Genomic DNA, 25,146 nt, shown 5'->3' with positions numbered 1-25,146 from the left:
AGTGCTTTTTTCCTAAAAAAAATGCTTAGGGGTACTCTCATTTTCCTATTCATATTGAAATACTGCCTCTCATTAAGGCCAAACTTAGATTCACAAAATGTTTAGAGGGATGCGTACCCCTGTGTACCCCCCAGAAAAAGCACTGTTGTAACAACAACAACAACGATTTATTATTTATACCCTGCCCATTTGGCTGGGTTCCCTCAGACACCCTGGGCGGCTCCCAACAGAATATTAAAAACACAATAAAACACCACACATTAAAAACTTCCCTAAACTTCCCTATTTATTAAAGGTAAAGGTAAAGGGACCCCTGACCATTAGGTCCAGTCGTGACCGACTCTGGGGTTGCGGCGCTCATCTCGCTTTATTGGCCGAGGGAGCCAGCGCACAGCTTCCGGGTCATGTGGCCAGCAGGACTAAGCCGCTTCTGGCGAACCAGAGCAGTGCACGGAAACGCCATTTACCTTTCCGCCGGAGCGGTACCTATTTATCTACTTGCACTTTGACGTGCTTTCGAACTGCTAGGTTGGCAGGAGCAGGGACCGAACAATGGGAGCTCACCCCGTCACGGGGATTCGAACCGCTGACCTTCTGATCGGCATGTCCTAGGCTCTGTGGTTTAACCCACAGCGCCACCTGCGTCCCTCCCTATTTATTTACTTACACCCAAAAGACATGGTGTTTCTTCTTCCACTTGGCGAGGATTCACAATCCAGCCTGGATTTTTTTACCGGTATCTTGATCCACTGTTGCAGCCCAAAATGGGAAACATATACAGTGGTACCTCGGGTTACATACGCTTCAGGTTACATACGCTTCAGGTTACAGACTCCACTAACCCAGAAATAGTGCTTCAGGTTAAGAACTTTGCTTCAGGATGAGAACAGAAATCATGCTCCAGCGGCGCAGCAGCAGCAGCAGGAGGCCCCATCAGCTAAAGTGGTGCTTCAGGTTAAGAACTGTTTCAGGTTAAGTATGGACCTCTGGAACGAATTAAGTACTTAACCTGAGGTACCACTGTATTGAGATAATAATGCAGTCACCACACAGAAGCAGCTTAAGATCCAAATAGTTTACTGTTGCAGAAGATGAGGCTCAGTAAAACAGTTCCAGACATAGATATACACAGCTTATAGGCTTCTACAGATACAGATATATACAGATACATAAGAGTACAAGGCATTTCCATTATTCTAAGTAAACTCACCAATTCAGGACATAACACTGGACAACAAATAGACTCTACTACTGAGCTGACATGCATTAATCACAGATATAGGGGCAGTAGGCCATTACCATAGCAACTGGCTTGGCTGACCTTGCACCTTGTTTAGCTCACCCAGGGGTGATTTACACTCATAAAGGAAATTAACCCTTTCTCATATCCAGTTACTCAAACACCCCTTCTTTAATTTTGTTCATGATACTGGCTTTCATTTGCTGGCAGAAAATCTAGCCTGTTTACCCATTATTCACATTTACATGCTGCAAGAGGCTTTATCAGTATATCTGTCAGATTTTTTTCTGTGGGGCAGAATCGTAATTCAGTTAGTTTCTGTTCCACGTGGTCTCTTACATAATGATATTTGAGATCCACGTGTTTAGATCTCTTTTGGACTTTCTTGGACTCAGCCATATGAATACAGGTCTGGTTGTCCTCAAATATTGTGACTGGCTCCAACACAGGTAGACCCATATCATTTAACAGTTGTTTAAACAATCTTCTCCCCTGTGTGTAAAGCTTTTCTCACACCCACCTGTATGGAGCCTCTGATGATAACGAAGGCCATTGCTCTGAGCAAAGCTCTTTCCACACACTAAGCATTTATACGGCTTCTCCCCTGTGTGGATTCTTTGGTGATTAAAAAGCGTACTGCTCTGAGTGAAGCTCTTCCCACACTCTAAGCATTTATACGGTTTCTCCCCTGTGTGGATTCTCTGATGACTAAGAAGGATACTATTATGGATGAAGCACTTTCCACAAATGGAACATTTATGTGGCTTCTCTCCTGTGTGGATTCTCTGATGACGAGAAAGGCCAGCACGGTCAGTGAAGTTATTTCCACACTCTGAGCACTTATAAGGTCTTTCACCTGTGTGGGTTCTTTCATGATAAGTAAGGTTGCTGCCATGACTGAAGCTTTTCCCACACTCAGCACATTTAAATGGTTTCTCACCTGCATGAAGTCTCTGATGACTACGAAGACTTTTGCTATGAGTGAAGCTCTTTCCGCACTCTGGGCATTTATATGGTTTCTCTCCTGTGTGGATTCTTTGATGACTAAGAAGGTCACTTTGCTGGCTGAAGCACTTTCCACAACTGGAACATTTATGTGGCTTCTTTGTGTGGATTCTTTGGTGATTAAAAAGCGTACTGCTCTGAGTGAAGCTCTTTCCACACTCTAAGCATTTATACGGTTTCTCCCCCGTATGGATTCTTTGATGACTAAGAAGGCGACTGTTCTGGCTAAAGCACTTTCCACAATTGGAACATTTATGCGGCTTCTCTCCTGTGTGGATTCTCTGATGACGAGAAAAGCTACTACGGTCAGTGAAGCTCTTTCCACACACTGAGCATTTATATGGTTTTTCTCCAGTGTGGATTCTTTGATGGGTAAGAAGGTTGGAGCTGAGACGGAAACTCTTTCCGCACTCTGAACATTTATACCGTTTCTCTCCTCTGAGTGAAGAGCTCTGAGTGAAGCTCTTTCCACACTCTAAGCATTTATACAGTTTCTCCCCTGTGTGGAATCTTTGATTACTAAGAAGGTCAATTTTCTGGCTGAAGCACTTTCCACAACTGGGACATGTATGTGTATTCTCTCCTGTGTGGATTCTTTGGTGATTAAAAAGTGTACTGCTCTGAGTGAAACTCTTTCCACACACTGAGCACTTATATGGTTTTTCTCCAGTGTGGATTCTTTGATGAGTTAGAAGGTTGTAGCTCAGACAAAAACTCTTTCCGCACTCTGAACATTTATATGGTTTATCTTCTGTGTGGATTCTTTCATGTACAAGAAGATGTGATTTGTAGTTGAAACTCCTTCCGCACTCTGAACATTGAAACCGTTTATCCCCATCATGTTTTCTTCCCATGGTGCTAAGGCTTGAAATTCTAGTTGGGTTTTTTGCACAAAGAGATACATTTTCCTCTTTCTTGCCTGTGTAAGGTCCTTCCAGCACTGAAATTTCATTGAAGCTAGCACCATCTGGAACAACAGCGTCCTTCCTCACATTTTCATCTGCTTCAGTTTTAATTCTCTGGGGTTCATTCTCTTGACTGCTCTCCTTCTGATCACCTGCAGGATTACAAAGAGGAACTTGATCAGGGAGGAATGGATACCCAAATTATGGAACAATTCAAATTAACAGCTATCTGAAACAGAGAAGGGGAAGGGAGGCAGCCACTGTTGATGGGCAATAACTGGCTGCTTATGTGGAGTATGTATAGAGCAGGGAAGGTTGACGGTCCCATTCCCTCTTGACCAATGTTTCTGGGGGACACAAGATGACAGGAATTTCAGCCAAAGGTGGTTATGGCCAGTCCACACTGTCTTTCTCACACATACACCTTTCCTTGTACACACACACACAGAGAGAGAGAGAGAGCTGAACTGTGCATATCAAATAATCAATCTGAGAACCAGGGAAGAGTCGGTTTTCCTCCTCATTTTGAGTTTCTGCTGAAATGAGGCTGCATTTTAATGTTGTATTTTAATCTTGTTTTTAAGTTGTATTTCAATCAGTTGTTTTATATTTGGTGTTAGCCACCCTGAGCCCGGTCTTGGCTGGGGAGGGCGGGGTATAAATAATTTTTATTTTTATTTTTATTTTTGCACTGGGCTGCACCTATCCCAGTATTGGGTCCGCTCCAATATCTTTCATCTTTTTGTCTCTGCTGGTAAAATCAGTGGTGTCTTGGGAGGTCAGAGAAATTTGCTCCATGGACAATGGGGAGGGCAGACCAGACCTTCAGAATTGAAGGTTGTTCATTTTATATTACAGAGCTCTGGGAGCTCAGAGTGAATTTGACATTGCACAAGACTTGTCACATAAAACAACCTCCCATTTTCTAGTTTCCCCCAGTCTGCCAGACCTGATTTAGAGGGGCAAACAAGCAGAAGAGAGGATGGAAACAGGCACATTGCACTCACTGGATTTGTTTTACACCCTAGCATATCAACTATTTAATTGTATCCTAAAGGGAAGTTTTCCTTCTGCACATAACTGTTGCATTATGGGGAAGCATTGCTTCTTTTCTCTTGCATTCTGGGAAGCCTTGCTTATACTCTTTTCCCTGCTTCTGCACACACTGTACAGACCTGTTCCAAATACCAAGACATTCCTTTCTTGCTCAGTTCATCTTAAGTTCATGATGACCTGTTTTCCATGCATAGCTGACCACATCTACAGAACTTGATTATTACATTCTTTCATGTTATGATCAATCATTAGTAATTGTTTTATGCTCTATCAATCTTTAGTTATAATTTAATTAGGAGGTTTCATGCCTGTCTGGTTTCAACCTCGTTTCCCAGCCTTTAATCTATTGATGATTAATGTTCACATGTAATTCCCACCTCTCACACGTAGTTCCCGCCTTGCATTTATGTTAACCAATCAGCAACTAGTTTCTTTGTGTTTGTATCAACCAATCAGCCACAAGCACACCTGTGGCAATGTTTGTAATATTCAATAAAAGAAAGTTCCCGGGGCTTCCCCGGCAAACGCCTCTCACATGACACCTACTACTCGTCTGTCGTGATTTTCATCCCTACAGTATCCAGCCCACATTATGCATCAGGCCACATATTTCATCCATAGCACCTCCAGTCAACAGAGCTCCAAAGCAGCAACTGCAACTGAGACCTTGTGTCGTGATCTTATGGTGCTGTCCTGGGTGTGTGAGTAACTTTGGGCCAAGAGAAGAAGGAGACTTACCCAGAAGGGCCAGATTCCTATAATTCTCCTCCATGATGTCCCTGTGCAAGGCCCTCTGGCCTGGATCCAGGAGGGCCCCTCCTCCTCTGTGAAACACACAGCTGCCTCCTCAAAGATTACCAAACCCTGAAAACAGAAAAAAGGGAAGAGATTTATCTCACAGGTAATTTAGCAATCCAAAGATTGCAGTTAAGGCGAAGTGACTTCAAGTTCTCCTTTGGAATCGTTCTATCTTATTCGTTCTGTGATGCGTCCCCAAATCCCCACGTTATTAGAGCAACAAAAGAGGAACAAAAGAAAAAATAAACCAATATGTTTGGGGTATGAAAAATTGTGGGATTACAGCAGGAAGGTATGAAAGCTGCACTGTTTGAAAATGAAGCAGTGTGGCTACGACTAGCTTGAAACTTGCGGGTGGAATTGTGGAATAGCACAAATCCCATGAATGCACAATAAAATGGATTCCTGGACTGATGTTGGAGTAGCTGAAGTCTTCCATGACTACTATATCTCTCCTTTTCGAATGTTTGGTAATCTGCTATAGGAAAGCATCAGAGACGATTATTCATGTATGCGATGACAGCAGCACGGATACTACTGGGCCACAGATGGAAAGAAGATAAAGTCCCAACCAGAGGCGAATGGCTGATGAAGATGATGGACTATGTTGAAATGGCCAAATTGACCAGGAAAATCAGAAACCAGGAAGAGAAGAAATTTAAGAAGGAATGGGAAAAAATTCACAATGTACTTAAGAGAACACTGTAAACAACTAAAAACTCTGGCAGGATTTGAGTAACGTTTGCAATGTACTATAAACTAAGGTAAAATTGGATTAGTTAAGAAAAATAGACAAAATAAGGGAAGCAGTGGGAAAAGATTGAAAATTGTAACCACGGAAGGGTGGAGGGGAGTCAAAGGATTCAGGGGATCCTAATGATGATGATGTTTATTGTTTGAATTTAAATGTGAAATGTAAAATTTAATTAAAAAGATTTTTTTTTAAAAAAGGTGGCATTCACTACGGGGAAGAGGGAAGTTGTCTGGGCTGGAAGTGAATGACATCAATAAAATGCTGTTTGCATTTGAGGGGAGGGGAGGAAAGCAAATTCAAGCCCTCAGTCTGGCTTGGAGGTCTATAGCTGATATCCACAGTAAGGTCACTGTTGTTTCTACTCCTACAATTTCTCTCCTGCAATATGCTTTCCATCCACCTTCCATACTCCAAGTGTACACATCCTTTACGGATTGCTACTCTTTCTCTCTTCTGTTTCGATATATTTCTTTTGAGCAGATTGTTGATGGCATCTGTCTGTCTCAGGAGACAATGGAAGAATGTGCCTTCAAGGGTAAAGCCAAACCATCGGAGAGTTACAGCATCCACTGTGGCTTTGGAGACTGAAATGGGAGAGACATGTTTTGTTGCAGCTGGGGCAGATGAAGAAGGAGTCCGGTTGTGCTGCTGCAGATGCACCATGGCATTTATTTTACCTGTGCTCTTCCCAACAAGTCATTCCTCCTCTGGTCATTGCTGTGGAGTGACAGGCTGGAGACCTCAATTTCTACATTCCAGTCATGAGTCCCATCCCACCAGGTTTCAGTAATGCCTGTTAGGTCACATTTGCCACCCTGTATTAAGCAATGACAAACCTAGACAGCATCTTAAAAAACAGAGACATTGCCTTGCCAACAAAGGTCCGTTGGGCCGGGAAGAGCTGCTGCCAGCCCGTGCAGGCAGTACTGAGCTAGCTGGACCACTGGTCTGATTCCGCGACGGGGTTTTCCTCCCTCCCTCCCTCCCCTCGCCCCACCTCCCTCATCATCCCCCGAGCGGCCCCCGAGGCCCCCTTTGCGGCCTCCAGAAACCTCAACCCCCCCCCCGGCTGCGCCCACCTCAAGCGCCGCTCGACCCCCGTCCTTCTCCGCCGCCGCCCTCCGCGCCTCTCTCGCTCTCGCCCCAAGGCATGACGGGAAAGCCAGTGCCGCCGAGCGCGGCTGCCACGAAAACTCACCGTCCCCGTGGCGGGAGGAAACTACGACTCCCAGCAGCCAATGCGAAGGGAGGACTTAGAACGCCCAGCTGCTCCGCGCTGATTGGGAGGGGAGGGGGAAGAAGAGCGGTATGTTGCTATTATTACCTTCTGGCTTGTAGTGGCGGCTCCCGGCCTGCAGGTGGCGCCGCGCTCTCGCTTCCGGGAGGATTCGCCCTTTGCGGAGAGTTCGGCTCCCGCTTCTCTCCGCCTTCCATTCAAAGATCCCCTGGGGTGGATTTCATTCATTGGATTGGATTATAGTTCTGGGCCACTTTCCATTCAAACGGATCCCAAAGCTGCTTACAAGCATTAAATAACAACGACAAGATAGAACATAGTAGAACATCTCAAATACAACATCAATCATATAGAATAATTTAACAAATCATCAGTGAAACAATCGCAATCTCTGGGCAGCAGGGAGTCTGGGATTCTGCTGCCCGGGGGGTTGGAGCTTTGGTTCAGTCCGGACCATTCATTTTACTGGATTGCACTTCTAGATACCTGTATATCAGATTTGCACAGAGGAGCAAAACCGAAGGTGTCAGGGCTGCTGTAAGCCAGGAAGCCGAGGTCCGTTGTGGGCAAATTTTTAGAAAATTATGTTTTGAAATACATGTTTTGTGATGTGCTAGATTTGCCCAAAAGGGAAGTCAAAAATTTGAACAAAAATGTGTGTAGTTTCAAGCCAGGCAAGGATTTTGAGACACTCGCATAAAAATAATAATAAATAATAGAAATAGAAAATAATTATTAAAACACTGTATTCTTCACTGTATGAGTCTGGGATTGTGCAGCCCGGGTCTTCTGGAGGGATGGGGGGGGGGGTTGCTCTGGTTCAGTCTGGACCATTCATCTTAGTGGACTGCATTTAAACCCCACCAGGGACCGCCTAGTGCCATGCATGGCTCTCCCCTACCAACATGCACAACAACCCTGCAGGGAAGGCTGGCCAAGATGTGTGGGGATCTGAACAGATCTGACTTTGTGCATTCTCAGCTGTGGCCCATCTCCTGAGGAGTTAATTCATGGCTGGATTCCTTCCCCCTCTTGCACAGCTGAAACACAGTGCCGGGTTACCAAAGGCAGTGCAGGCCCCAGCCTACGGGCCCCAGACCTTTTAGGGACCCTGTGACAACAGATCAAAGTAATATTGATTTGGTTCATTAAAATAGTTGTTTGGTAAAATAAAAAAACGTTATTAGGAGATAATTTGCGAGGCTCCTCCCCGAGATTTCAGCTGCCTAAGGGCCTCCACATGGTTTAAAACGGCAGTGCCGAAACATTTCCTTGGAGGATGTCACTGTCAATATGAAAGAAGATATGAGCTATTCTGTCTCTCGCTCCCCAAACTTTAATTATGCTGTTGCCACTTCTGAACCCGTTTGCTATCCATGCCCCTTTCTTTGTGAATACCTGGTTTTTAAAATATATTTCAGTAGGAGCATGTGGGCCCCTTCATGGATCACTGCCTTGCCGTGGCGAAGGGGCTTGAAGAACTCAGAGAAGCTATGAACTATGCCGAGCAGGGCACCCAAGATGAACAGGTCATAGTGGAGAGTTTTGACCAAACGTGATCCACCTGGAGGAGGAACCGGCAAGCCACTCCAGTATCCATGCCAAGAAAACTCCATGGACAAAGACAACAGGCATAGGGCACAAGGAGAAGGGGGCGACAGAGGACGAGATGGTTGGATAGTGTTTTCGAGGTTACCAGCATGAGTCTGACCAAGCTGCGGGGGGCAGTGGAGGACAGGAGTGCCTGGCGTTCTCTGGTCCATGGGGTCACGAAGAGTCGGACACGACTAAACGACTAAACAACAACAAAGGAGCATGTGGGAGATGTCAATCCCCTTATAATTGGCATGTGTTTCTGCTACAGGCTGACTATGGTCCACCACCCTGAAGTTCCCTCTGCTTCTTACTAGGATTGCCATATTTCAAAAAGTAAAAGTTGTTGAATTTTTTCTAGGAAGACCCAAATATTAACTTTTTTAAAAAAACCAAACAAACCCCCAAGTTTAGATTTTTTTTACAAAATGCCAAAATCTGGAAATTCCCCCCAGACGTCACTTTGAAATCCTGGACTAGTGTTCCAACTGCTCAAAAACACTCTGGTCTTAGTTATTTATAGGATGTTGCTTCGGTGTGAATCTTTTGACATGATCATTCTGTGCTGCCAGCATTCCTAGGATTCACTGGCTTGGCTCTCACATAATTCTAAGCTGTGGTTTATTACTGTCAAGGTGAACCATAGTTAACAAGCCATAGCTGAAGCCGAGGCACTGGGCAGATGGTCACTTAACATCAGAGCAGCCAAACCTTGAGAACCATTTCCATTGTTGGCCCCTCTTCATTCATGGCTCTGTAGCTTTTAGCAGTAAATTCCTGCATTCAGATATAACACAAAACCCTGGCTAATGTCAAATGAGGATTACAAACTTTTTTTAACAAGTGACTTTTAATATTTAACAGACCATAGTTAAACTGCTGGGTAAGTTTCACAAATATCACTAAGCCATGGTTTAATAAAACATCATTTATAAAAAAAAAAGGCGAGCAAGAGATATGACAGATGTTTGCAAAACTATGCATGGCAGGAAGAAAGTCGATAGAGGAAAGTTTTTATCCCTCTCTCACAACACGAAAACTTGTGGCTATCCAATGAAGCTGGAAAATTCACGACAGGTAAAGAAACGAAAGTACTTATTTTACATAGATAAACTGTGGAACTCACTCCAGCAGGAAACAGTGACGGCCACCAACTTGGATGGCTTTAAGAGAGGTCTAGAGAAATTAAAGGAGGGTAAGTCCATCAATGGAGGAGGATGGAGGCTGTGCTGTGAGCAATGTTCAGTCCTTACTTGCAGGAAACCACAGGAGTGGAGAGGACCCGTTTTCCTGATCCAGCAAGCTCTTCTTCTGTTAACCATGCTTTGGCGTTATGTGCAAAAGAGACTATGGTCTTTCCTGTGTAAGTGCTGTCCTTGTGACAGATACCACATCTGACTGAGGATTTAAATGACTTATTCCCTTGTGTGGATTTGGTGGTGATATGCAACCAACTCTGCTCACCTGAAAACTCTTTCCATGGCAACTACGGTGATACCTTGGTTGTCAAACTTAATCCGTTCTGGGAGTCCATTCGACTCCCGAAACTGTTTGAAAAGCAAGGCACGGTTTCCGATTGGCTGAAGTTCAGCTTCAGTCGACGTTCAGCTTCCAAAAAAATTCGCAAACCACAACACTTACTTCCAGGTTTGCAGCGTTCAGAAGCCGATTTGTTTTGGACCGAAGCCATTCGAGAATCAAGGTACCACTGTATATTGTTCTTTTCTGGTGTGGACTCACTGTTGGAAACTAAAGCCACCAAGGTGGCTGAAGCTCTTTCCATTCAGTGGACTTATATGATTTTGCTCCTGTATGAGGTTTCTGATGTACACTAAAGGACCCCTGGATGGTTAAGTCCATTCAAATTCAACTATGGGGGGGGGGCAGCGCTAATCTCTGCTTTCAGGCCGAGGGAGCAAGCGTTTGTCTGCAGAAGCTTTTCTGCATCATGAGGCCAGCATGACTAAACCACTTCTGGCACAACACAACACCGTGATGATTGCCAGAGCGCCTGGAAACACCATTTACCTTCCCACCGCAGTGGTACCTATTTATTTACTCACACTGGTATGCTTTCAAACTGCTAGGTTGGCAGGAGCTAGGATAGAGCAACGGGAGCTCACCCCCATCGTGAGGATTCGAACCGCCAATCTTACGATCTGCAAGCTCAAGTGGCTCAGTGGTTTAGATCACAGTGCCACCCGCATTCCATACTAAGGCATACCCTTCAGCTGAAGCCCTTTCCACATCCCAAACAATGATATTCTTTCTCTGCAAAATGGATTATTTTATGGTTAAAGAGGCTCTTGCTTTGGCTGAGCTCTTTCCACACTCTGAACATTCATACAGCTTCTCACCTATATGGGCCCTTTGGTAGTTAGTAACTTATGGTCAAAGTACTTTCCACACTCTGAACATGAAAATGCTTTCTCCCCTGTGTGTAAAGCAAGGGTTTGGCTACAATTGAAGCTTTTCCCAAACTCACATGTATGGAGTGTCTGATAATTAAGAAGGTCACTATTCCGGCTGAAGCACTTTCCACAATTGGAACATTTATGTGGCTTCTATGTGGCTTCTCTGATGTTGAGAATGGCTACTATGATCTCTTAAGCTTTTTCCACACACTGATCATTTATACTGTTTCCCTCCAGAATGGATTATTTATTTAACAGCACACAGCTCTGAGTGAAGCTCTTTCCACACACTAAGCATTTATATGGTTTATCTTGTGTGAATTCTTGAGTGTAAGGAAAGGTGTCTCTTGTACGCAAAGCTGCTTTTACACACTGAGCACTTATATAGTTTTTCTCTAGTGTGGATTTTTTGATGATCAAGAAGTTTGGAGCTCAGACGGAAACACTTTTCGCACTCAGAACATTTAAACGGTCTCTCTCCTGAATGGACTTTTTGGTGAGAAAGAAGTGCAGAGCTCTGAGCAAAGCCCTTTCCACACTCTAAGCATTTATACGGTTTCTCCCCTGTGTGGATTCTTTGATGACTAAGAAGGTGACTGTAGCGGCTAAAGCACGTTCCGCAATTGGAACATTTATGTGGTTTCTCTCCTGTGTGGGTTCTCTGATGACGAGTAAGGCCACTACGGTCTGTGAAGCTCTTTCCACACTCTGTGCATTTATATGGTTTTTCTCCAGTATGGATTCTTTGATGATTAAAAAGGTTGTAGGTCTGTCGGAAACACTTTCCGCACTCTGAACATTTATGTGGTTTCCCTTCTGTGTGGATTCTTTCATGTTTAGACAGTTTATTGCTATCAGCGAAGCTATTTCCACACACTGAGCACTTATATAGTTCCCCCCCAGTGTGGATTTGTTGAGGAGCAGGAAGCTTGGAGCTCAAACGGACACTCTTTCTGTTCTCTGAACATTTATAGTGTTTCCCTTCTGTGTGGGTTCTTTCATGTAGACGAAGAAGTGACTTGTACTTGAAGCTCCTTTCACACTCTGAACATTGAAACAGTTTATCCCCGTTATGTTTTCTTCCAAGGGTGCTGGGATTCAATATTCTAGCTGGGTTTCTTACACAAGGAGAGACGTTTTCCTGTTTCTTGCCTGTATGATGTTTTTCCAGCATCAGAGTTTCATTGAAGCCAGCACCGTCTGGAACAACAGTGTCCTTCCTCAAATTCTCTTCTGCTTCAGTTTTAATTCCCTGGGGTTCATTCTCTTCACTGCTCTCCCTCCCACCACCTGCAGGAATAAAAAGGGACACCTGATCAGGGAAGAACAGACACCAAAGTTCGAGAATAATCCCAATTAATGTCTGTGTGAAAAGCAGAAGGGGAAGGATAGTCAGGGGGCAGCCACTGTTGATGGGCACTAAGACTGGGCCGCGTTCACCCTTGATCAATGCTCCTGCGGGCCACATGCCGAAGGCACCGTGTTTTTCGTTCTATAAGAAGCACTTTTCCCCCTCCAAAAATTAAGGGGAAGTGTGTGCGTCTTATGGAGCGAATGCAGGCTCCATGGCTTCAGCGAAAGCAACGCGAAGCCTACGGAGCGCACCGATCCCTCTTGCTCTCCTGGCTTTGCTTCGCTGGAGAGGTGCTGCGCAGCTTTCCCTCTCTGCACAGCACCCCTTCAGCAAAGCGGGAGGAGAAATGGAAGGGGCTCCGCTTCTCCTCCTGCTTTGCTGAAGGGGCGCTGCGCAGAGAGGGAGATATATTTTTCCTCTTGTTCTCCCTCTCTAAAACTAGGTGCGTCATATGGTCGGGCGCATCCTATAGAGCGAAAAATGTGGTAAGTGTAGCCAAAGGTGAGCATGGCCACTCCACATTGTCTTTCTCACACATACACCCTTGCATGTACACACACAGGACACACACAGCCCCCACCTCACACCTGAACTGTGCATATCAGCTGGGCTGGGAGTTCTCAGATGGGTCTGAGAAGCAGGAAGGAGTAGGGCTTCATCCTCATCAGAGCACTGGGCTGCACCCACCCCTCATCTCTTTGCATCTGCTGCTAAAATCTGTGACATCTTGGTAGGTCAGATAAATTTGCTTTGTAAATCAGACCCTCAAAATTGAAGGTTGTGTATTATAGAGCTCTGGAAGCCCAGAGCAAATTGGACATCACACTTGCCAGGCAACAAAATCTCCCCTCTCCTAATCCCCTCGTGTTGTGCCTGAGGTTCTCCCAACTTGCCAGAACTGATTTGGAGGGGCACACAAGCAGAAGAGAGGAGAAAAATAGACCCACGGCACTTGTGGGGTTCATTTTACATCCCACTAGCATAACTATTTAGTTGTATCTAGCCCTGGGAAATTAAAAGACTCCTGCTTCTTGGGAGAAAAGCAATGACAAACCTAGACAGCATCTTAAAAAGCAGAGACATCACCTTGCCAACAAAGGTCTGTATAGTTAAAGCTCTGGTTTTCCCAGTAGTGATGTATGGCAGTGAGAGCTGGACCATAAAGAAGGCTGATCGCCGAAGAATTGATGCTTTTGAATTATGGTGCTGGAGAAGACTCTTGAGAGTCCCATGGACTGCAAGAAGATAAACCTCTCTATTCTGAAGGAAATCAGCACTGGAAGGACAGATCCTGAAGCTGAGGCTCCAATACTTTGGCCACCTCATGAGAAGAGAACACTCAATGGAAAAGACCCTGATGTTGGGAAAGATGGAGGGCACAAGGAGAAGGGGATGGCAGAGGACGAGATGGCTGGACAGTGTTCTCGAAGCTACAAGCATGAGTTTGACCAAACTGCGGGAGGCAGTGGAAGACAGGAGTGCCTGGCATGCTCTGGTCCAGGGGGTCACGAAGAGTCGGACACAACTAAATGACTAAACAACAACAACAAAGCCCTCGGTATGTATCAGGTCACACATTTCATCCTTAGCGCCTCTGTCAGCAGAGCTCAAAAGCAGCAGGGACAACAACTGAGACCTCGTGGTATGATCTTATGATGCTGTCCTGGGTGGGTGGGGAACCTCAGGCTAAGAGGAGGATACTAACCCAGAGAGGCCAGATTGCTGTAATTCTCCTCCATGACTTCTCTGTGCAAGGCCCTCTGGCCCAGATCCAGAAGGGCCCACTCCTCCTCTGTGAAATGCACGGTCACATCCTCAAAGGTCACCGGGCCCTGAAAGCACAAAAAAGGGAAGAGCTTTATCTCACAGATAATTTAGCAATCCAAAGAGGTAGTTAAGGTGAGGTGACTGCAGGTTCCCCTGCGGAATCCAAATGATGTCTGAAGAGCCCAGAAGCCCCAATGGGATACAGGACCTGAGCACGAGGCCTCTCTTGTTCCCCAGCGAATGTTACTTCCGAGTTACGGTGCCTCCGATCGTGGAGGTGGAACATAGCCGTTGTGGCTACTAGACAAGGTCGGTTTCTCCCTGGAAAAGCAATCACCCTTGCTGGAGAACATGTCAAGAGCTTTGCTGGATCAGGCCTATGGCCCATCTACTTCAACTCCCCGTTTTCACAATGGCTAACTACATACTGTATGGGAAATGCACTTGGAAGCCAAAAATGTATTGAGGATCAGGTAGGCAGCCGTGTTGGTCTGACACAGTCAGAAAAAAATAAAAATTAAAAAATGTCCAGTAGCACCATAGACCAACTAAGTTTGTTCTGGGTGTAAAATTTTGTGAACAATCTGAAGAATACCTGAAGAATCTGAAGAAGTGTGCATGCACACAAAAGCTTATACCCAGAACAAACTTAGTTGATCTCTAAGGTGCTACTGGATAATTTTTTAATTTATTTCGAATGTATCGAGGACTTAGTGATCTGACATGGTTACCCTTCCTGCCTCTGTTCCTTCCCCCTTCCTCGCTCTTGTTAAGTTTTTTGATGGCGTGGGAAGAGTCTTTAATGTCCTGAAAATGCCGGGAGGTAGTAACAGCTGCCATAATCAGTTGGGAGGATAATGCTGGGTACCGTATTTTTTGCCCTATAGGATGCTTTTCCCCCTCCAAAAATGAAGGGGAAATGTGTGTGTGTCCTATGGGGCGAATACAGGCTTTCGCTGAAGCTTGGAGAGCGAGAGGGGTTGGTGCGCACCGACCCCTCTCGCTCTCCAGGCTTCAGGAAGCTCTCAGCAAGCCTTGGGAGCCCTAGGCTTGTGGATAGCAGCCTGCATCTCGCGCACCCCAGGCTTCGGTTCCCCGACCTGGTTTGGAGGCTGGCGGTGGGGAGAAGTGCACTTCTCCCCACCGCCAGCCCCACAAGTTCGGGGGACAGCAGGGAGGCGCAGCGCCGCCACCCCGCTGTTCCCCGACCTGGTTTGGGCTTCAGGCAGATATCCGCAAGCAGTGGGAGCCCGGCGGGAAGTCGCAACGGTCTCCCAAGGCTTGCGGAGAGCTGCCTGTTCTGTGGGCTGGGTCGGGGGCTTCCCCCGCCCCTGGGGGGGAAATAATTTTTTTCCCTTTATTTCCCCCCTCCAAAACTAGGTGTCTTATGGGCCGGTGCATCCTATAGGGCGAAAAATACGGTCCCTTCTTTGATGTTGGACATTGTTTTTTTAGAAAGTGAGGTACAGCGGTGCCCCGCAAGACGAACGCCTCGCAAGATGGAAAACACGCTAGACGAAAGGGTTTTCCGTTTTGGAGGCACTTTGCAAAACGAATTTCCCTATGGGCTTGCTTCGCAAGACGAAATGTCTTGCGAGTTCCAGCGGGTTTTTCCTCCTTTCCCCCTCTTTTCCTAAGCCGCTAAGCCGCTTATCAGCTGATCCGCTGATAAGCTGCTTAACAGTTGATCCGCTAAAAGCCGCTAAACCACTAATAGCGCTAATCCGCTAAGCTGTCAATGGGCTTGCTTCGCAAGACGAAAGACCCCTATACGAAGAGCCTCACGGAACGGATTAATTTCGTCTTGCGAGGCACCACTGTATTGGGAGGGGATGGCTAATGGATGATCTGCACGTAGCCAGTCGCCACACAGGCTATATATAAAATCAGATGGTCTGGGCTAGGTTTCTATGAAGCTCATACATGGACTGATCGGCCGCAGATCCGTGCAAACTGAGGCTTCTTGAGGGCTTCCAAGTGGCAGATTGAAGTGTTTGCTTGGTCCGTATACATTGCTTGCTGTTTCAGAATGAAATATTTAATCTTCTCATTCACTTGTGTATTTCGTATTGCTTCTGGATCTCATTTTAAAAGAACCACCTTGCATTTAGCAAGACATAAATCTGTACGAAACCCTCAAGCAGCACCTGAGCGGAAGAGCCTTCTCCTCTCCTGTGGTTTTCACCAACTGGTATTCAGAAGCATTATTGCCCAGTCCACAACCGTCAGGGTTCGTTCCCACCAGTGGCCTCATCCTCCCTGAATTTGTTTAATCCTCTTTCAGAGCATCATTGGTAGCTAATAAAGCTTTTCAAAGGCACTCTGAATACCACTTTTTGGGAAGGGTAGAGAGAGCAGCACTGATGTGCTCATTTCCTGCACTGGGGAATCTGGTTGTTAATAATAATAATAATAATAATAATAATAATAATAATAATAATACCCCGGAGATTAAGTTTCCTGCAACAACCACAACAACAATTTATTTATACCTCACCCATCTGGCTGGGTTTCCCCAGCCACTCTGGGTGGCTCCCAACAGATACTGAAAATAGAATAAAACATCAACCATTAAAAGTTTCCCTAAACAGGGCTGCTTTCAGATGTCTTCTAAAAGTCAGATAGTTGTTTATCTCCTTGACATCTGATGGGAGGGCGTTCCACAGGGCAGGTGCCACTACTGAGAAGGCCCTCTGCCTGGTTCCCTGTAACCTCACTTCTTGCAGGGAGGGAACTGCCAGAAGGCCCTCAGAGCTAGATCTCTGTGTCTGGGCACAACGATGGGGGTGGAGACACTCCTTCAGAAATACTGGGCCAAGCCTGTTTAGGGCTTTAAAAGTCAGCACCAACACTTTGTATTGTGCTCGGAAACTGCCACTGTGAGAACAGGATGCTGGACTAGATGGGCTCTTGGCTTGATCCAATCGGCTCTTTGTATGTTCTTACTGAAAGGAAATCCTAAAGATGTCAATGGGACTGAATACCAGGCGCTGGGAATCACAAGTGGGGAGAGCGAGGCTGTTGAGCTCATATCTTGCTTGCAGGATTTCCACTGCGGCATCTGGCTGGCCACTGGCCTGAACTTGCAGCCAGGCTCTTCCAAAGTTCTTCTGCAGCTAAGGAAGAACATATTAGAGCTGCAAAAAAACCAGAAACTATGCAGAGCAGGCATAGGCAGCCTCGGCCCTCCAGATGTTTTGGGACTACAATTCCCACCATCCCTGACCACTGGTCCTAGGGATCGTGGGAGTTGTAGTCCCAAAGCATCTGGAGGGCCGAGGTTGCCTATGCCTGATGCAGAGCATTCAAAGCCTGCACATCGGGCAACAGTACCAGAAGCCGAGGGGAAGGGGCAGATCCTGCACAGCTCTCCATTCCTCCTTCCTGCAACCGATTCAGCAGCTCTCCAGAAACAGTTTCTGCTCCACGCAGAGGAGAAGACGGTCTGGAAGAAAACGTCACCATCATTTTTGCAACGGAGCAGGGGCTCTCATCCAGGGGTGGCGGCCACAAGACCAGGACTGCGATTCCTGCATCGCAGGGCGTCTGACTAGATGCCCCTTCTAATTCTCCAGTTCTGGAATTCTGTGGTTCTGTTGTTTTCACCATCTGCAAGGGAGACAAAAGAAGGTCGGAGGGCATTTTAAACCTTTGCAACAGCGGGGGGCACCTCAGGCCAAATGTGGACCTCCAGACCTCTCTGCCTGGCCCTCTGAACCCCCCCTCCAAGGCCACACCTCCTCAAGGGCTTTCCCCCGGTTGGAACGTGCCACTTGAAATGTGAGCATGTCTCTTGCTTGCACAGCTAGAACGATGCTTACTATACCAAAGTTAAGAGTCACATTCATTGCTCCACCCACTTTTTGCCTCTGGCTCCGCCCACGGGGGGGGGTCACACCCACCCACCAAGGAGGCAAGCGATGGCGACCAACTCTGATGGCTTTAAAAGAGGATTAGACAAATTATTGGAGGAGAGAGCTAATGAAGGCCTCTAGCTATGATGGGTTTTATTCTTTTAAGGCTTACAGCAGAGTTTCTTTCTACAGAGAATCTTTATTATTTACAAAAAAAAAATTACATTGGTCAAATAAAACAACACAATTCCTTCTCCTCTAGCCATCTGGCCAGAAACTCAATTGCTGACTCATTTGCACTTCTGTTCATTTACACACAGACTGACGTTTATTGACTACATGCCCTTAATAAAGGAACCCGTTGCTGGGGAGATTTTTCTGTTGCCTAGCAACCTGTCCAAGACCAATCCTCAAGTTCTTTCTAGAATATTCCAACAGGTTTCCCATTAGGGCATCTGGTTGACCGCTGTGGGAACAGGATTGGAGAACTGGGCGCAAGCTAACAAAATGAATTTCAATGGTGACAAATGTCAGGTTCTGCACTTAGGAAGGAAGAACCAGATGCACAAATATAGGATATTAATTCGTTCCGGAGGTCCGTTCTTAACCTGAAACTGTTCTTAACCTGAAGCACCACTTTAGCTAATGGGGCCTCCCTCTGCCGCTGCGCCGCCGGAGCACAATTTCTGCTCTCACCCTGAAGCAAAGTTCTTAACCCGAGGTAATATTTCTGGGTTAGCGGAGTCTGTAACCTGAAGCGTATGTAACCTGAAGTGTATGTAACCCGAGGTACCACTGGATGTGAAAAAGATCTAGGGGTCTTGGTGGACCACAAGCTTAACATGAGTCAACAGCGTGATGCAGCAGCAAAAAAACTAACACTATTCAAGGCTGCATCAGCAGAAGTCTAGTTTCCAAATCAAGGGAAGTAATAGCACCACTCTATTCTGCTTTGGATCACTGCAGATGGTGACAGCAGCCACGAAATTAAAAGACGCCTGCTTCTTGGGAGAAGGGCAGTGACAGGCCTAGACAGCATCTTGAGAAGTAGAGACATCACCTTGCCAACAAAGGTCCGTATAGTTAAAGCTATGGTTTTCCCAGTAGTGATGTATGGAAGTGAGAGCTGGACCATAAAGAAGGCTGATCGCCGAAGAATTGATGCTTTTGAATTATGGTGCTGGAGGAGACTCTTGAGAGTCCCATGGACTGCAAGAAGATCAAACCTCTCCATTCTGAAGGAAATCAGCCCTGAGTGCTCACTGGAAGGACAGATCCTGAAGCTGAGGCTCCAGTACTTTGGCCACCTCATGAAAAGAGAAGACTCCCTGGAGAAGACCCTGATGTTGGGAAAGATGGAGGGCACAAGGAGAAGGGGGCGACAGAGGACGAGATGGTTGGATAGTGTTTTCGAGGTTACCAGCATGAGTCTGACCAAGCTGCGGGGGGCAGTGGAGGACAGGAGGGCCTGGCGTTCTCTGGTCCATGGGGTCACGAAGAGTCGGACACGACTAAACAACAACAACAAAATTCTGCTTTGGTCAGACAACACCTGGAATACTGTATCCATTTCTGGGCACCACAGTCTAAGAAGGATTTTGACAAGTTGGAATGTGTACAGAGGAGGGCAAGCAAGATGATCAAGGGTCTGGAGATTAAGCCTTATGAGGAGCACTTAAAGGAGCTGGGTATGTTTAGCTTGGAAAAGAGGAGACTGAGAGAAGAAATGAGAGCCACGTCAACTCTCTCTACGGCTGCCACATGGAGGAGGGAGCAAGCTTGTTTTCTCCAGCTCTGGAGGGCAGGACCCAAACCAGTGGCTTCAAGTTGCAGGAAAGGAGATTTTGAGTAAATATTGGGAAGATCTTTCTGTCGGGAAAAGCTGTTCAACAGTGGAATGGAGGTGGTGGACTCCTTCGCTGGAGGTTTTTAAGCAGAGTTTTGGATGGCCCTCTGTTATGGATACTTTACAACCTCAGCACCCTTAACAAACTACAGCTCCCAGAATTCTTTGGGGAAAGCTTTAAAATGCTTTAATTATGGGAATGTGGTCAAAGCATCAGGAGAAACAGTAAGTTCTGTGCAACTTGCCATCCATGAGGAATTGTTTGGGTCCCCCCCCCAAATTAATTCAATTTAATACAATTCTCCAAAACTATCTTCCCACTCTCCTTATGAGGTACGTCCATGATAAACCCTTGCTGCTGCTCATAATCTCAATTTATCTCTAGATGCCATCCCCCAATTTTTTTACCGGTATTATTTATCCATTAGCTGTCCCTCTATATCCCTGTATACAGCAAAACAACAACAACAAGTAAACCCTAATAGCTATATTCCATATCAGCAAGTGTGATTTGTTTTTCCAGAGTCCAGTGTTGTTTCCCAGCTTCATATTCCGTGTTCAAATCCAGTCTTTTTCCAGGTGGAAATTCTCTGCTAGCTTCCAAGGCCACGTCAGACATTCCTTCCCAAAGATAACAAAACCACAGCTAGTTCCAGAAGGGAGTGCCCCCTCCCTCCTTGGGGAATTGTTCCAATGACAAAAAGTCTGTATTGTCAGTGGTGGGGCATATGCCCACCCTGCCCAGGGAGGGCGCGCTCCCGAGGGGGGCGTGGTGCGGAGGGTGCCCTCCCAGGCACAGGATAGCTGCTTGGGTGCCTGGAGCAGTACGTGAGCCCTGCAGCCGGGGCGGAGCGAGTCGCCCAGGGGAGCGGAGTGGAGCAGGCCACCCATGGTGGACATTTGGCGCGCCACTCGCCTGCAACTCCTAAGCCTCCCCATAGCTGTCAAAACAAAGGGGGAAGGGGGGGATGCTGCTGGCAAAGCAGCGCAGCTCCCGTCCTAACCCGACGGCTCAGGGTAGGCTTGGGAATCGCAGGTGGGCGACGTGCCGAGTCACTCCCCTCAGTGAGGGCACCCAGGGCGAGCCGCCCCCACTGCCCCCCCCCTTCCTACACTCCTGTGCATTGTGCCACAGAGTCATGGGTGCAGTTTTAAACAAGACCGGAATCCCAGTCCAGCGTCTTGTGTACCCCCGCGCTTAAAATGTGGATCACTGACCTACATACAGTGGTAACTTGGCTCTCAAACTTACATCAGTTCCGGAAGTCCGTTCCAAAACCAAAGCATTCCAATTCTGTGTCCAGGGCAGCAGTTTACCAGCTCCATCTGGTATGCAGGCTGAGACTCTACCTGCCTGCAGACTGTCTCGCCAGAGTGGTGCATGCTCTAGTTATCTCCCGCTTGGACTACTGCAATGCGCTCTATGTGGGGCTACCTTTGAAGGTGACCCGGAAACTGCAATCAATCCAGAATGCGGCAACTAGACTGGTGACTGGGAGTGGCTGCCGAGACCATATAACACCGGTCCTGAAATACCTACACTGGCTCCCAGTATGTTTCCGAGCACAATTCAAAGTGTTGGTGCTGACCTTGAAAGCCCTAAACAGCCTCAGTCCAGTATACCTGAAGAAGCGTCTCCACCCCCATCGTTCAGCCTGGACACTGAGGTCCAGCTCCGAGGGCCTTCTGGCAGTTCCCTCACTGCGAGAAGTGAGGTTACAGAGAACCAAGCAAAGGGCCTTCTCGGTAGTGGCGCCTGCCCTGTGGAACGCCCTCCTATCAGATGTCAAGGAAATAAACAATTATTTTACTTTTAAAAGACACCTGTGAAGGCGACCCTGTTTAGGGTCTGATGCTGTATTGTTTTTGATATTTGGTTGGAAGCTGCCCAGAGTGGCTGGAGAGACCCAGTCAGATGGGCGGGTTATAAATAATAAATTATTATTATTATTAAAACCAAGGCATGCTTTGTGGGATGTAAAGCTGCAGTCAAGTGCAACATTCCGACTAACGGCCTCCATGTTCTAACCGGTTGCTGTGACTACTAGTTTGTCAGTTGCTGGTAGTTTTGAAAGGTAGCTGCTCAGCTACAGTCACCTCAGGACCAACTTCCCTCTGGCATAGTTTATTTGCTTGTTATGTAACCTCAGCCTGCCTTCCGGTACAGTTCTGTAAACCTGAATGAATCTGAGAGTAAAACAGTTTTATATTAACATGAATCAGATTCGTGTGTGTATTCTTTAAGAGGGATTCAAAGGGATTTTTTAACCAGGAAGGTATCTTTATTAGTAGAACTCAGACCTGAGTCAGCAACAAGCTGATCGCTGCATAAACTTAAAAAGGGGATTGTTTAACTCTGCTCAAGTAAACCTCCCCACATGCTTTCCCATAGAAAGTAATGCAAAATGGAATAATCCGTTCCAGACTTTTAAAAGCAACCCCTAAAACAGCAATTTAACATGAATTTTACCATCTAACAAGACCATTGATCCATAAAATGAAAGCAATAAACCATGTACTGCAGTCACACAATCAACCAGTAGCTGAACTGGGTTCCACACAGTCACAAAAAAAGAACCGCAAAAACAAAAACGCAAAATAAATATCAAAAACAGACAGACCTCAGCGTTAACACTCAAAACAGAAGTGTGGCACTCAAATCGTCAGCGTAACACTCAAAACGGAAGTGTGGCATTCAAAATGGAGCATGTTCAGCTTCCGAAAAAAGTTCGCAAACTGGAACACTTACTTCCGGGTTTGCAGTGTTTGGGTTCCAAGTTGTTTGAGTACCAAGGCATTTGAGAACCAAGGTACCACTGTATTCAAAACCACCGACCTAAAGTGTAAACACCTGGATTAAACCATCTCTCACCTGCTGTTCCTCCTCCTGCTTCACGTCCTCTGCCCGGCTCAGGTGGAAACCTTTGGCCAGGGAACTGGTCTCCTTTCTGCATCCCATCACCCAATTCTCCATCTCCGGGGGGAGGAGAGCCAGGAACTGCTCCAGGATCGCCAGGTCCAGGTTCTGAGTCTTGGTGTGTCTCTGGCTTCAGCTACTTGTGGCAAAGGTGATGGAGTCGGCTGCAAACATACAAGGGCAATCTTGCTCTAAGCAAGTGCTTCACTGACAGGGACCAGGAACTCCCGGCTTAGCTAATGAAAGGAAAGCAAACACACAAACACACACAGAGTGGGTGTCAACCTTGCATGGCTGGAGCATCTATACAACTCCTCTGGAATAGAGGCAGCTTTCTGGAGTGAGACCACTGGTCCACCTAGATCAATAGTGTCCACACTGACGGACAGCAGCTCGCCAGGATTTGGGGCAGGGAGTGTCTCTCTCAGCCCTAACTGGAGATACCAGATACCTTAGAGAGCTGCTGCCAGTCTGCGCAGGCAACGCTAAGCGTGGTGAACCGATGGTCTGACTCAATATTCTTGGGTTTTTCATTAGTTGGCTGCTGGTTTGCAAGTGTTAAAAACTTGGAAGCGGCATCCCCCCCCAGTTCCCCAGTCTCATCTGCGCATCAACTAGCATTGCTTGAAATATCAAATAAAACGCGCCCTATTGGAAATCGGGGGTGGGGTGGGGAGAAGAGTCTCCGGACTTACGGTTTATTTATATTTGCAAGGACGACTTCAGAGTGCAAGCCTAGGCGCTGAACCACATGGATCTTACATAAGGAGAGAAAGAGTCAGAGAGAGAGGGAGAAATGGAGAGGAGGAAGGGAGGAAGAGGAGGAGCCTTGGTAGGATTCCTGGGAAAGTGCAAAGTGCATTTTCCCCGGCCGATCGGCCGGTTTCCCCACCTGCCCTCTGCTGGCTGGAGCCGTGCAAAGTTGATTGTACCCAACAGCACTTTTTTGCAAGCTTTTTTTTTGCAGAGAAGGACACCCCCCCCGCCCCATTCTGACTCGCAAGCTCTCGAAATCCATCCCTTGGTAGTGCTTCGGTCAAGATGTTTTATTTATTGCATTTATATTCCCCTTTTTTCCCCTCCAAAGGAGCTCAACGCAGCGTACGCAGTTCTCTCCCTCCTCATTTCAACCCCCCCCCACAACATAGCTGTCAATTTACAGATTTGAAAATAAGGGACCAGCAACCTCGAAAATAAGGGATCAGCAGCGAAAATAAGGGATTTTGCTTGGCTTATACAGAAATCCGCCACTGATGGAGCCATGCTGCTTTGGCTGCCACTGACTGTCTTTTGCAAGGAGCCTCCAGCTGTTTTTGAACTACAACTCCCATCATCCCTGACTAGCAAGACCAGTGGCAAGGGATGATGGGAATTGTAGTCCAAAAACAGCTGGAGGCACAAGGTTGGGAAACACTGGACTAGATGATCCTAAGGGTCTACAACTCCAACCAAAGAAGAGTGGCAGACAAAACTAAGGAACAACGTCGAGATGGCAAAGCTTACAGGCAGAATTGGAAACCAGGAAGAGGACCTATTTAATAAAGAATGGGGGAAGTTTATAATTTAGTTGAAAAGCTATTGTCAAGAGTTACATAAATTGGTAGGACTGACAGAAAACTTGTAGTAAAAATTTGAACTATGGATGGACAAATGATTTATAAAAAAATAGAGTTATGAAAGGGATGCAGAGGGGGAAATCACTACATTAAGATGCTGCACTGGTTGGAGGGGATGCTAAGCAGCACGTCGGGGCTGCCAATGTCCTGGTGCGAGGAGTTCCAACGGCCCTTCCCCGCCCGAGAGAGAGAGGGAGGGAGGGAGACTCTCGCCCACGCCGCTTCCCTCCCAAGCCAGGCGAGCATGAAACCCGGGAAATTTAAGGGACATCATCAATAAGGGACAGCAGTGGGATGACGGCAGAATCCGGGACCAAGGAGAAGAGTTGGTGGAAGAAGATTGGAAAAAAATTAAAGTTTCTCTTCAAAAATATTGCAAAATTAAGGATTGTTAGAAAGATGTTGGGAAAAGAAAAGTATGTGGTTTTAGCAGAAAAGACATAAAGGATTAAGTAAAAATGAATTGGTGAGAGAATGTAAAATTATAGTATGATAAGATAAATTATTAGCATAAAAACAAAGCTGGAAGGATTTGCTGGAATATCTAATTGAATTAGAATACAAAAATGGGAGGCGTGAGGAAGTCAAGAAAATAAGTGAATGTAAGTAAGTGAGTTAAAGGTTTGACTTGTTTTTTATTTCTTTTTTCTTTTTTTCTGTTTTTTGATGATGTTTTCTTATATGCATTGTTTTTTATTTTTCTTCTTCGATTGTTTTCTTTTCATTTTTTTTTCTGTAACCTTTAAAATCTTAATAAAAAATTATTTTTTTAAAAAAGGGACAGCAGCGG

At 46.3% G+C, this 25,146-nt stretch overlaps 3 protein-coding genes across 6 annotated transcripts in view; 1 reads left to right on the top strand and 2 right to left on the bottom strand.

Annotated features, from left to right (window-relative positions):
- Positions 1–1,060: 1,060 nt before the first annotated feature.
- Positions 1,061–6,961, bottom strand: LOC307208602 (uncharacterized protein). The gene is made up of 3 exons (XM_079963382.1): positions 6,838–6,961; positions 4,945–5,070; positions 1,061–3,302 (listed from the first exon to the last, which is right to left on the bottom strand). Exons 2-3 carry the CDS (start codon positions 4,976–4,978, stop codon positions 1,705–1,707), a joined length of 1,632 nt encoding a protein of 543 aa, XP_079819508.1. The 5' UTR covers positions 4,979–5,070; positions 6,838–6,961; the 3' UTR covers positions 1,061–1,704.
- A 2,066-nt stretch (positions 6,962–9,027) lies between these two features.
- The window catches only part of LOC307207197 (uncharacterized protein), a 30,730-nt gene continuing 14,611 nt past the window's right edge, over positions 9,028–25,146 (top strand). For both annotated transcript variants that reach the window (XM_079960992.1, XM_079960991.1), the window contains exon 1: positions 9,028–9,951. In XM_079960992.1, coding sequence (XP_079817118.1) covers positions 9,546–9,951 — 406 coding nt within the window. In that variant the 5' untranslated portion in view covers positions 9,028–9,545. The remainder of the gene's footprint in view (positions 9,952–25,146) is intronic.
- LOC307208683 (uncharacterized protein) lies at positions 11,228–23,551 on the bottom strand. 3 transcript variants are annotated; one of them, XM_079963543.1, is made up of 5 exons: positions 23,436–23,551; positions 22,696–22,904; positions 17,457–17,732; positions 14,062–14,188; positions 11,228–12,292 (listed from the first exon to the last, which is right to left on the bottom strand). In XM_079963543.1, exons 2-5 carry the CDS (start codon positions 22,795–22,797, stop codon positions 11,310–11,312), a joined length of 1,488 nt encoding a protein of 495 aa, XP_079819669.1. In that variant the 5' UTR covers positions 22,798–22,904; positions 23,436–23,551; the 3' UTR covers positions 11,228–11,309. The 3 variants fall into 3 exon arrangements, with proteins under 3 accessions (XP_079819669.1, XP_079819670.1, XP_079819671.1); XM_079963544.1 differs by lacking the exon at positions 22,696–22,904 and having other exon boundaries at positions 23,436–23,534; XM_079963545.1 differs by lacking the exons at positions 22,696–22,904; positions 23,436–23,551 and adding an exon at positions 22,660–22,683.

This window comes from Podarcis cretensis, assembly GCF_951804945.1.
Source record: "Podarcis cretensis genome assembly, chromosome: 2".
NCBI classification, from domain to species: domain Eukaryota; kingdom Metazoa; phylum Chordata; class Lepidosauria; order Squamata; family Lacertidae; genus Podarcis; species Podarcis cretensis.
Note: the sequence above shows the minus strand (reverse complement) of the source record. Positions and strands in the feature narration are given on the sequence as shown.

Excerpts from the sequence above, each read along its gene's own strand:
- LOC307208602 (XM_079963382.1), bottom strand. The coding sequence starts at position 4,978 with ATGGAGGAGAATTATAGGAATCTGGCCCTTCTGG. Across the intron at positions 3,303-4,944 it reads TAGGAATCTGGCCCTTCTGG|GTGATCAGAAGGAGAGCAGT; the intron begins GTAAGTCTCCTT and ends GTAATCCTGCAG.
- LOC307208683 (XM_079963543.1), bottom strand. The coding sequence starts at position 22,797 with ATGGAGAATTGGGTGATGGGATGCAGAAAGGAGACCAGTTCCCTGGCC. Across the intron at positions 17,733-22,695 it reads AGCAGGAGGAGGAACAGCAG|ATGGTGAAAACAACAGAACC; the intron begins GTGAGAGATGGT and ends TCTCCCTTGCAG. Across the intron at positions 14,189-17,456 it reads CCCCTTCCCCTCGGCTTCTG|GGCCCGGTGACCTTTGAGGA; the intron begins GTACTGTTGCCC and ends TTGTGCTTTCAG.